The sequence below is a fragment of the Coenobita brevimanus genome, chromosome 84 (genome assembly GCF_032717465.1).
Source record: "Coenobita brevimanus isolate Jiangsu-jjx chromosome 84, ASM3271746v2, whole genome shotgun sequence".
NCBI lineage: Eukaryota > Metazoa > Arthropoda > Malacostraca > Decapoda > Coenobitidae > Coenobita > Coenobita brevimanus.
The window spans coordinates 2281777-2294860 of record NC_137037.1 but is presented as its reverse complement, the minus strand read 5'-3'; the positions used below and the strand labels follow the sequence as shown (position 1 = coordinate 2294860).

The following is a 13084-nucleotide window of genomic DNA, read 5'->3' as shown; positions in this document are numbered from 1 at the left end:
TAAAATCGTCTGGAAGGATGAATAAAGAAAAAAAACCTTACCCATCTAAAGGGGTTTAATCGGCATGCAGACTTTTGAACCTCCCCGCATCACTCGACAAAAACGCAGCCCAAACGAGTGTGTGTTTTGTAGAAGTGTGTGGATGTGGTAACGCTTGTGGGGTACCGGGTAGTGTTCCGCTGATGGCAGAGTTACATATGAGGTGCAGTCTTCGTCATTTCTATCTACAAAGCGGACTAATCTACCTGTTTCTCCTTCCTTCACCTCTATATACTAATCTATCCATTCCTCTTTCCTTCACCTCTATATACAGATCTCCATTCCTCCTCCCTTCGCTCCTATATAATAATCTATCCATTTCTTCTCCTTTCACCTCTATATACAGATCTATCCACATCTTCTCCCTACAATTCTATATACTGATCTATCCACTCCTTCTCCCTTCACCTCTATATACTAAGCTCTCCATTCCTCCTCCCATCACTTCCTTTACCTCCATTTCTTCTATGTCACACCCACGCGGTCTTCCTACATCCAACTTTTTTTCTCAGCCCCGCAAACCTCCTCTCATCCTCTTACATACTTCCTTTACGGGGTGATGTGGAGCCTACTATGGTGCCCCTGTTATCTGAGTGGAGAGATGCAAATGCGGCGTCCATCCGGGAACAAATCTCTAAAATCTTCCCCGCTTCTTACCTGATGGCCTTGAGGCTGTGATGTCTACAGTTGATGGGTTTGCTTGCCCAGGTGGACCAGGGTTACTCTACTACTACTACTATAGTCTATTTGATTGATCTGTGCAGCTGAGATGCATGGGCCGAGCAGGGTGTGTTTGAATCGCGGGTGCTGATTGGCCGCCGATGATTTAAATCTACACTTCTTCCTATTTTAACACATGTATTTCTATTTTCAAACTGCCTTCAGTACAAGCTGCCAGATTAAATATGGAATAATATCCGAAGCTGAAGAGGTCAAAATTAGCTTTAAAAGTTTACTGTTATCAAAGAAAATTAAAGTTGATTATAGTTTCACAAAACAATGAGTGACGAAATAAATTATCCACCCACGGTGTACATCCACGTCCGCATGTTGCACTACGTCCACGCACGGTGTACATCTACGTCCGCATGTTGAGCTATAATAGCCACCCACGGTGTACACATACGTCCGCATGATGCACTACAATACATGCCTACATTTACTTCAGTGACATCATCGGCGGCCAATCAGCAGCCGCGTATCAAACACACCCTACTTGTCGCATACATCTCAGTTGCATAGGTCAATCAAATAGACTATACTACTATTACTACTACTACTACTACTACCACCTCACCTTGTTTCCTATTCCCTCTGCGTTACCAGACTAAGCACACATCTCTTCCTTTCATCAGCAAATTTTACCCCTCATCTTGCACAGTGCCGCTTTGCATCCTGTCCGAACTCCGCTGTCCACACACCACCCGTAAAACTTCCATCTCCACTGATCACACACACACACTTGACTTTTCCCTGCCTCTACTCAGTCCTTTGTGCCTCATCAAAGCCTTTACAGAACCAATCTCTCCACGTGCAATTGTCAGGCTATTCTCCACATCTCCGCACTTGCATGTTATCCCTTTCAGTGTATCAAAGTGACTGCAGAGTTTTTTATTACATTTTTCTCCCTTCAGCAAAGCGGGACACTATGAGTCTCTATCTCTTGCTATACTATAAACTACCACATATGACCTGCGGAGTTTTTTTTTACGTCTGTCTCCCTTCAGCAACGCGTGACATTGTGAGTCTCTGTCTCTTGCTATACTTTAACCACATATGAAGGGAGGTGTCAAATATTCTGAAATGACCATGATTATGATGCGTGAAGGTCTGGAACTGTACCTAGCCCTCCACTTCACCCAGACGCTGTCCCAGGTGCATGTGTAGCCAACTGTACGTATAGCCCACTGTTCCAGCCTCCGTGAGTTTATGCAAATCGTGTCATTTTTAACACTGGGAGGTGCATAGATAATCAGGGGAGTTGTAGGCTATCTCTCCCCACTGTTTGCGTGGTTTAGTATGCATGGATGAAGCTGATGGAAGGGTGGCGCTAACGGGGTGAGGGGATTGGCGATTTCAGGCTTGTTGAAGTTGCTGAAACTCTCTGAAACTGTTATTGTTTCCGTGTACAGGAGGGTGATAGAATGATGATGATGAGAAGGAGGAGGAGCAGGAGGAGGAGAAGGATGATCATGATGGTGGTGATGATGAAAATGATGATGATGATGATGATAATGATGAGAATGAAGAAGAGGAGGAGGATAATGATGATGAGAGGGAAGAGGAGGATGGTGATGATGAAGATGATGATGATGTGTTAGGTGTACTGCATCCTTCACTGTACTGGTGTTGGGTGTACTGTATCTTTCAATAGCCTAATACATAACATAATCCTGATATATGTGTAGTGTGTCCTTGAATGCGAGGCCTGGGGGGGCTGGGTTTACGACTGAGGAGTTGAGAGGAAGAATGGGATTGGAATGTATTGGTGTTGTGATGAGGAGGGGTAGGCTGAGATGGTCTGAGAGGAAGTGATGGAACTGGAGTGTATTGGTGTTGTGATGAGGAGGGATAGGCTGAGATGGTCTGGGAGGAAGGATGGGACTAGAGTGTATTGGTGTTGTGATGAGGAGGAGTAGGCTGAGATGGTCTGGGAGGCATGTAATGGTGTTGTGATGAGGAGGGGTAGATTGAGATGGTCTGGGAGGAAGGATGGTACTGGAATGTATTGGTGTTGTCATGAGGAGGGATAGGCTGAGATGGTCTGGGAGGAAGGATGGGACTGGAGTGTATTGGTGTTGTGATGTGGAGGTGTAGATTAAGATGGTTTGGGAGGAAGAATGGGACTGGAACATATTGGTGTTGTGATGTGGAGGGGTAGATTGAGATGGTCTTGGAGGAAGGATGGGACTGGAGTGTATTGGTGTTGTGATGAGGAGGGGTAGATTGAAATGGTCTGGGAGGAAGAATGGGACTGGAATGTATTGGTGTTGTGATGAGGAGAGGTAGATTGAGATGGTCTGGGAGGAAGGATGGAACTAGAATGTAATGGTGTTGTGATGAGGAGGGGTAGATTGAGATGGTCTGGGAAGAAGGGTGGGACTCGAATGTAACGGTGTTGTGATGAGGAGGGGTAGATTGAGATGGTCTGGGAGGAAGGATGGGACTGGAGTGTATTGGTGTTGTGATGAGGAGCGGTAGATCGAGATGGTCTGGGAGGAAGGATGGGACTGGAATGTAATGGTGTTGTGGTGAGGATGGGTAGATCGAGATGGTCTGGGAGGAAGGATGGGACTGGAGTGTATTGGTGTTGTGATGTGGAGGGGTAGATTGAGATGATCTGGGAGGAAGGATGGGACTGGAGTGTGTTGGTGTTGTGATGTGGAGGTGTAGATTAAGATGGTGTGGGGGGAAGGATGAGACTGGAATGTATTGTTGTGATGAGGAGAGGTAGATTGAGATGGTCTGGGAGGAAAGATGGAACTAGAATGTAATGGTGTTGTGATGAGGAGGGGTAGATTGAGATGGTCTGGGAAGAAGGATGGGACTGGAGTGTATTGGTGTTGTGATGAGGAGGGGTAGATTGAGATGGTCTGGGAGGAAGGATGGGACTGGAATATATTGTTGTGATGAGGAGAGGTAGATTGAGATGGTCTGGGAGGAAGGATGGGACTGGAGTGTATTTGTGTAGTGATGAGGAGGGGTAGATTGAGATGGTTTGGGGATGTGGAGGGGATGAGAGATGACAATTGGATGCCGAGGGTGGGAAGTGTGAGAGTAGGGGGTAGGGCTGTGAAAGGCAGACCGAAAAAGACCTGGGACGAGGTCATAGAGTGTGGCCTCAGGGATAAGGGACTGAATATCGAGGCTGCCACAGATCGCGCAGCGTGGAGAGCCGCCATTAGGTGACCAAGGCCGACGCAAGCAAGAATGTTGGAGCCTTTATAAAAAAAAAAATCGATACGAAACGGTAATCTTCACATATTTATCTCCGCGATGGCACAGACTAACTTCACAGGGACCTCACTAGGATTTCATAACTTGTCCATATATATCGTAATCCTAATCCATAATCTTAATACACAATCCTAATACGTAAGTCCACTTCTGTATCCACTGCGACACAGACAAATCTCGGCTGGAAAATTACACGGACCTGGGAGAGACGGTGAAGGATTAGGATGTCTTCTGTATACGTATAATAATCCTGATACCTAATCCTGATGCCTAATCCTGATACCTAATCCTGATACCTAATCCTGATACCTAATCCTGATGCCTAATCCTGATACCTAATTCCACTTTTGTATCCACGGTGGTAGACAAACCGCGACTGGAGCTACGGGTGGAGCCTCACAGGGACCTTCAGGGGGTGGAGGAGGGCGAGGACCTCACCTTCGTCTGCCACATCGACGCCTATCCACCCGTCACCGGCGTCCAGTGGGCCCGTGACGTGAGTTCCTTAGCAATTTATTCTGCCTGTTTTCTAGTATATCTTGCTTAGCTGTACATTTTGCCTGTCTCTTAGCATATTTTCCTGAGCGATTTATTTTGTCTGTTTTCAACTATATTCCATCCACCCGTCACAGGCTTCCAGTGGGCCCGTGACGTAAGTTGCTTAGCGATTTATTCTGCCTGTTTTCTAGTATATCTTGCTTAGCTATACATTTTACCTGTCTCAGCAAATTTTCCTGAGCGATTTATTTTGTCTTTTCTAGTATATCTTGCTTAGCTATACATTTTGCCCGTCTCTTAGCATATTATCCTGAGCGATTCATTTTGTCTGTTTTCTAGTGTATCTTGTCTAGCTATTTATTTTGCCTGCCTCTTAGCATATTTTCCTGAGCAATTTATTTTGTCTGTATTCTAGTATATATTGCTTATCTATATATTTTGCCTGTCTCTTAGCATATTTTCCTGAGCGATTCATTTTGTCTGTTTCCTAGTATATCTTGCCCAGCTATTTATTTTGCCTGTCTCTTAGTATATTTTCCTGAGCTATTTATTTTGTTTTCTAGTATGTCTTGATAACGTATTTATTTGCCAGTTTCTTAGCATATTTTCCTGAGCGAATTGTTTTGCCTGTTCCCTAGCAAAATCTTTCTTAGCGATTTATTTTGCCAGTTTCTTAGCACATTTTCCTGAGTGAATTGTTTTGCCTTTTTTCTGCTTCATCTTCTGTAGTTATATTTTTTGTCTGTTTCTAGTAAATCTTCCATTTTGCCCGTTTCCTAGCATATTTTTGTGAGTGATTTATTTTGCCTCTTCCCTAGCAAATCTTCCTTAGCGATTTATTTTGCCTCTTTTCTATCCTACTGAAGCCTCGGGATAAGACAATACTACGGCTCTACATCCTTTCCACAGCACTTCTTCGTGACTACCATAATATTTTAGTGTTAATAAGACAATACTACGGCTCTACATCCTTTCCATAGCACTTCTTCGTGACTACCATCATACTCTAGTGTTAACAAGACAATACAGCGGCTCTACATCCTTTCCATAGCACTTCTTCGTGACTACCATCATATTCTACTGTTAATAAGACAATACTACGGCTCTACATCCTTTCCATAGCACTTCTTCGTGACTACCATCATACTCTAGTATTAATAAGAGAATACTACAGCTCTACATCCTTTCCATAGCACTTCTTCGTGACTGCCATCATATTCTAGTGTTAATAAGACAATACTACGGCTCTACATCCTTTCCATAGCATTTCTTCGTGACTGCCATCATACTCTAGTGTTAATAAAACAATACTACGCCTCTACATCCTTTCCATAGCACTGTTTCCTCACCAGCATCGTACTCTAGTGCTAATCTATTGTTACACCTTAGCACTGAGGACGTGAGATGGCAATTTTAGCCCAAGTTTGAGTGAAAGGGGTATAGCTTAGCACCTGGTTAAGTATTTATAAAGGAACCTGTCTATACGACTTTCCTCTAACTTGGCCTAAAATTGCCACCTCTCCATCTTGAAGTTAAAACAATAGATTAACACTAGAATACAAAGCTAGTCACGAAGAAGTGCTATGGAAAGCATCTAGGGCCTTAGTATTGTCTTTTTCTGCCACTACCCTACGTGAAATGAGAGGCAAAAGGACGAAAATCTGGGCCAGGTTGAGGTAGAAACCGTATATTTATTTTAATCGGGTCTTCACAGGGGATACTCACTTTGCCAGGTCAGATGTGGTTGGCTGTAATTTTTCACTTAAATTTAAATGCTAGTTTGGTTTTGAGGGACGTCGTGGGAGATAAGATAAAAGAGAGAGAGAGAGAGAGAAAGAAAGAAAGAAAGAGAGAGAGAGACCATATTCCACGATCTGTAAAATTATCTCTCAAAGTAAAGGAGATAAGAGGGAGTCAAAGTTTCAAAAAATAGAAAATGGGTCATAAGTCGGCCATCTTGGGTTTTTCAAAATTTCGAAAGGACGGGCATCAACCTCCCATATGGCCCAACAATCACACAAAATATGAAGAAAATCGAACAAATGGTTTCTGAGATAGAGCTAAGGTCAGACGAACGGACTAACGGACAAACGGACAAACGGACTAACGGACGAACGGACGAACGGACTAACGGACTAACGGACAAACGGACAAACGGACTAACGGACGAACGGACGAACGGACTAACGGACTAACGGACAAACGGACGAACGGACTAACGGACAAACGGACTAACGGACTAACGGACGAACGGACTAAAGGACTAACGGACGAACGGACAAACGGACGAACGGACGAACGGACGAACGGACTAACGGACAAACGGACGAACGGACGAACGGACGAATGGACGAACGGACATGACCTAGGACGGACCTAACCCTAAGCCTCCACTTCCTGGGAAACGAAGTGGAATGGTGTAGATTAATAGTATTGTCTTTTTCTGGCCATGCGGAGAGGATGGAGAGTGAGAGACTGACGAGGAGAGTGTATGTGAGTGAGGTGGAGGGGGAGAGAGGGAGGGATAGGCCAAGGATGAGATGGAGAGATGGAGAGGAGAGGTATATGAGAGAGAGAGAGAGGTGTGAGCTGGGAGCAGGGCAGTGAAATGGCAGGGGGGCAGGGCGACATGGAGGCGATTTGTTTGTGGCCACTGCTTACGGGATTAAGGCATCTGGCAATAGATAGACAGATAGACAGCAGTGGATATCCAGGGGAGCACTCAGCCTCTATCCAGCCCCAGCCTTTATCCATATCAGGAGGTCAATCTTTTTTCACTTTTTTTTTGTTCTGGCGAGAGAATGGAGCGTAAACACTGCCTGATGTGTGTGTGTGTGTGTGTGTGTGTGAGAGAGAGAGAGAGAGAGAGAGAGAGAGAGAGAGAGAGAGAGAGGGAGGGGAGAGGGGGGGGAAGAGATTGCTCTGCTTTGTGCATTTGTAGATAGATAGGTAGATGGATAGACACACACACACACACACACACACACACACACACACACACACACACACACACACACACACACACACATTTAGAGAGAGAGAGAGAGAGAGAGAGATTATAACAGATGTTGTTTTAGTGACTTTTCAAAATTGGCCGCCATCATGCTAAAAAAATAAAGCCAAAAAACGCCAAATTGAAAATCAAAATTATGTAGAGTTAGAGTCCCTATGTGCACCATGAGAGAGATATTGAAAACCATTAATAAAAAAAAAAATGAAAAAAATAATGAGAAAGAGCACGAAAATGGATTATCTTGAAACGTGTTAAGGCTGTCGACCAATTTCTTCCAGGACCAAATTTGCTCCTAGAATATGACCCGCAAGAGCCCAGTTGATGTTCTAGCAAGGTCCCCAATTGCAAATGTGGAGTAAATATGAAGGGGGAACAAATTTTTGCCGCCAGTCTGACCGGCTTGAGAATTTAAACTGCTAATCCATTCACCACTTCATTACGTCATTATATTCCACTTCATTACATCATTATATTCCACTTCTGCACGTGAACCCAGTGGACTGCAGGCTGAAAATCCACCATTCTTCTTTCGGGTAATAGGGAGGGAGTTCAGGAATGAATGCATAGCCGGGATGGCGTGGAGAGGTATATGGGAGAGGGGGGTGTGAACTTGGAGGAAGGCAGTGAAATGACGGGGGACAGGGCGGCATGGAGGCGATTTGTTTGTGGCCACCCCTTACGGGATTAAGGCGTCTGGCAATAGATAGATAGATCCTTTCAGACCATTGCCTCCTCTCACTGTACCATCAATCACCTGTTTCATTCCACATTACTGTCATATCAACATCTCTGCTATATGGCAGTTACTCTAACTTGGCCTAAAATTGCCGTCTCTCCATCTTGAATACTGAGATGTACAAACCGCTTAACGCTAAAACATGATGCGAGTCACAAAGAAGTGCTATGGAAAGGATGCTGAGTTTTAGTGCTGTCTTCTTTCACTGACTTACATAAACTGCACATGGGGCAAAAATCTACGCCAAGTTAAGGCAAAAGGAGTATAACATCTCATATATCATAAAGTCAGGACCAGGCTAAGGTGAAAGGAGTATAGCATCTCGTATATCATAATGCAATTTCCTGTGGCTGCAATCCTTCGCGGCTCTGACATTTGCAACCTCACACACCAACCCATCCCACCTTCTGTCCAGCCTCCCACATCCTCTACATATTCCTCACTTTTCTGCTTCTAAGTCCTATTGTTCCTCACTCTGCTAGCTTCGTACTCAAGCGGATTTCACTGTTTTAATGTGCCGTCTTTGTCCGAATAAACTCTTTCTGTCTCTGATCCTCTGTACATGCAACTCCTGTCTCTCGCCCTTCTCCACTCGAAGCACTTTCATCTCTCCTCTTTTCCCACTTAACTCACTGTCTCTCATCTTTCTGTACTCACTCATCTCTCTGTTTCTCGTCTGTGTCTGTTTATTCTTCCTGTTTCTCGCCTCTGTGTGTTCATTTCCTCTCTGTTTCTCCTCTTTAATTTCTTTCTCTCTCCATTCACTGTCGGCTATAACTTTCTTTACAATGGCTTTCTCAGCTCTTTTCCCTGAACCTGCCAGCTTTTCTTTCACATCCTCCTTCTCTCTTTGCCCTACTTATGCTCCCCTTTGGACTGCCTCACCAGAATATCTATCAAGCTTCTCACATCCACGACTCACAGGAAAAGCTCCACGTAATCATATCCTCCTCACATATTCATCCCAGCACGCACGACCTAAACATACAGCATACAAAAGTTCACATATACCCTCTCCACATACACGTAAACCACACATACTGTATTCTCCCACATAGCCCCCCCTCCAGCATACTCTGTCCCACATACACACCCAAGACAGAGCCCTCACATATGCCATCACTTATACGATCCACGTAGACACATCCACATAATAAATACTCTCACATAAAGACCTAAGCACACATTTCCCACCATATACACTCCACATATACACTCGTTATATATACGCCACTCATATAATAACCCAACACTTACACCCCACATATACACCTTCAGATATACTCTCCATGCATTTAAGCCCTCACAAAAGACCTCCAACACCCCTTGCCATAATCCAACCCCATCCAATCTCCCCTGTCCCCAGCCTCATCTAACATAAATAACCAGCTTTCCTCAGCCTTTTCCTGCCTTCCTCAGCCTCCCCTCCCCCGTGTCTGCTTTCTCCCGCCTTCTAACCAGCCTCCCCCGTGTCTGTGCCAGGGCGTGCCTGTGCAGACGGCGGCAGATGGTGTGCCTGAGCGTCTGGTGCTGAGAGGCGTAACCAGGGACGACTCGGGGGCATACACGTGTGCTGCAGCCAACACCGAGGGAGCACGCACCTCCAACGCACTTACCCTGGCCGTCAAGTGTGAGTATATACCGCCTATCACACTCACCCTGGCCATTGAGTGTGAGTACTTGCACGCACACACACGCGCTAACACACTCACTCATTCACCTTGTCTACATCATCCCATCATTAGTCTAATATGACTTCCTTTAATACATGAATTGTACAGGTTGTGTGTGTGTGTGTGTGTGTGTGTGTGTGTGTGTGTGTGTGTGTGTGTGTTTAACTTTCCCGCTGGTGTGGACAGATGGCGATTTTGTTCGGATGAGAGAAGCAGACAAAATACTGCCAATGTTCAAAGACTATTATCAGCGATCAAGGTGTATTTTTATTATAATTCTCAGGTGACTCTCTCCTAGCCCTTATAAATTCTCAGGTGACTCTCCTAGCCCTTATAAATTCTCAGGTGACTCTCCTAGCCCTTATAAATTCTCAGGTGACTCTCCTAGCCCTTATAAATTCTCAGGTGACTCTCTTCTAGCCCTGATAAATTCTCAGGTGAGTCTCTCCTAGCCCTTATAAATTCTCAGGTGACTCTCCCAGCCCTTATAAATTCTCAGGTGACTCTCTTCTAGCCCTTATAAATTCTCAGGTGACTCTCCTAGCCCTTGTAAATTCTCAGGTGACTCTCCCAGCTCTTTAATACGTTCCAACTCTCAAGAAACTCTCCAAACCTATAGGCAGACTCTCAGTTGACTCTCTTAACCCCTTATAGTCCAATACATAAGTGACTCTCCTTTCCTGTGCTATAGTCCACTATCCACGTGACTTATTATAGTGGACTACAGTACTCAAGTGACTGTTATAGTCACACTCTCCTTACCCTAACTATAACGTACAGTATCATTCATGGGGAGGTTCTCCACATACAGCTCTTCTCAATAGGGTGGAGTCAAAGGCTTTTCGTCTCATTAACTCTCCTTCTCTTACTGGCTCCCTTCAACCTCTGTCTCTTCGCCACACTGATGCATCTTTATCTCTTTTCTATCGCTACTTCAATGGTCACTGCTCCTCTGAACTGTCTGCATGCATTCCTCCACCTCTACGACGTGCGTGTAGCACCCGTCTAGCAACAAACTCTCACCCCTTTTCTGTCCAACTCTCTAATGCAAGAGTTAACCATTACTCCCAGTCCTTCATTTATGCAACAGGTCAGTTTTCGAGCTGTCTCCCTCTGTCTGTATTTCCTGCTGCCTATGATCTCCAGTCTTTCAAACGCAGTGTGTCCAGGATCTCGAAATGAACGGATCTTGAATTTGGCTCTCTCTTGTATTTTGTTCTTCTCTTGGAAGGAACAGTTATGCGGGCTCGTGGCCTTTGGTTCCTTCTTCCTAGCATAAAAAAAATGTGACTCTCCTCGCCCCCCAGTCCTTCCGATGTGCCATTAATATCTACTTTAATATCATTCTCACTCTTCTTCTCCCTCTACATACTCTCCTTCTCCCTCTATAATCCCACACCCAGTGATTGTCCTTACCCCTATAATTCCCCTGCTGTAATCCCACACTCACATGGCTCTCTCCCCACCCACCAGTCCCCCCGACGTGCCAGAAGGGTCAGCAGACGGTGTACGGAGCTGCCAGGCACGAGGAGCTTCACGTGCCTTGCTCCGTACTGGCACACCCCCCTCCCTCCTCCTTCAGGTGAGAGAGAGAGAGAGAGAGAGAGAGAGAGAGAGAGAGAAGAAACAAGAAAGAGTGAAGAGGGAGTTTAATGTAGAAAGGATAGAGTGATATACCAGTGAAGTTATTTGAGAGAGAGAGAGAGAGAGAGAGAGAGAGAGAGAGAGAGAGAGAGAGAGAGAGAGGTAATAGAAACTAGAGACAGAGTGACAGGAGGCTCTACTGCAGAAGATAATGCGATAATGTTGTTAATACGAGAGAGTTGTTAATACGAGAGAGAGAGAGAGCGAGAGAGAGAGAGGGGAGTGCGTGTTTCAAGTGGTGTCCTCAGCTTATCTGCATACATACTAATAATAATAACTGTTTCCTTCCTGCTCTCAGCTCCCTTGCATTTGAGACACTGTAAGCACTCTCTCGCACTGATAAATTCAAATAAAGCTCTCTCACCCCACCAATACCAACACCATCTCAAATCTAAATTCATCTGCAAGAATGATAAACTTAGAAAATAAATCACCAGACTGAGGAGGTTAAGGTGAAGTAAACAACACAGAAAACGGGTCAGAAAACGGGCCATGGAGAGGCGGGGGAAGCTTAGATAAATTAACACTACGGCTACGGAAGAACGAAGCTTAAATTTATGCCCATCAGTGACTCGAGACTTTGAGGCAGACTGTACATTTTTGCTGCCTCAGTCATTCTCTAAACTACACCACGCAACCGTCAATCTTCCATCCACGTCCCTAATTATGCTGCTGAGGGAACGATGTCTACCGATATCATCCACTGTAATACGACCCACAACAGTCAGATTTTACAAGCAGGTCCCCAATTACACTGCTATGGTCCTTTCACCTAAACTTGGCCCAGATTATCGTCCTTTTGCCGCTTATTTCACGTAGCTCAGTGGCGGAGGAAGGCAATGCTACGATTTTAGATTCTTTCCATAGCACTTTTTCGTGACTAGCATCTTAGCGTTAATCTATTGCCACAGGTCAGCATTCAAGATGGAGGGGTGGTGATTTTAAGCCAGGTTTGAGTGAGAGGGGTATAGGTGAACAGGCACAAAGGGGAAACAAACTGAATCCAAAAGTCTGACCGGTGTAAGAATGGAGGTTTGATTTTTTAGTAGCGAGCTGAGTGTGCTAAGTACTGCACCACCTCCTGCCCCTGGGGACTGTGGATGTGGCAGGTATGCAGAGAGAGAGAGAGAGAGAGAGACCAGCTTGAAGGTATGCAGTATATAGCTAGTGTGATTACAATTTTTACCTTAAATTCTATCTATCTATAACCAGGCGCCTTAATCCGGAAGGGGTGGCCACAAACAAATCGCCTCCATGTCGCCCTGTCCCGTGCCATTTCGCTGCCCTCCCCCTCACCTTACACCATCCCCTCTCATATACCTCTCTACTCTCATATATATTGCTGTGTGTGTGTGTGTGTGTGTGTGTGTGTGTGTGTGTGTGTGTGTGTGGTATTATACAAAGGAAGAGAGGATGTAGGCAGATGTGTGTGTGTGTGTGTGTGTGTGTGTGTGTGTGTGTGTGTGTGTGTGTGTTATTATACAGAGGAAGAGAGGATATAGGCAGATGTGTGTGTGTGTGTGT

General features: G+C 45.1%; 1 protein-coding gene across 1 annotated transcript in view; it reads left to right on the top strand.

The window, feature by feature from the left end:
* LOC145410015 (neural cell adhesion molecule 2-like) overlaps positions 1 to 13084 on the top strand; it is a 114250-nt gene that overhangs the window by 75974 nt on the left and 25192 nt on the right. Inside the window, exons 8-10 of the mRNA XM_080280236.1 lie at positions 4362 to 4492; positions 9726 to 9873; positions 11390 to 11498. Coding sequence (XP_080136362.1) covers positions 4362 to 4492; positions 9726 to 9873; positions 11390 to 11498 — 388 coding nt within the window. The remainder of the gene's footprint in view (positions 1 to 4361; positions 4493 to 9725; positions 9874 to 11389; positions 11499 to 13084) is intronic.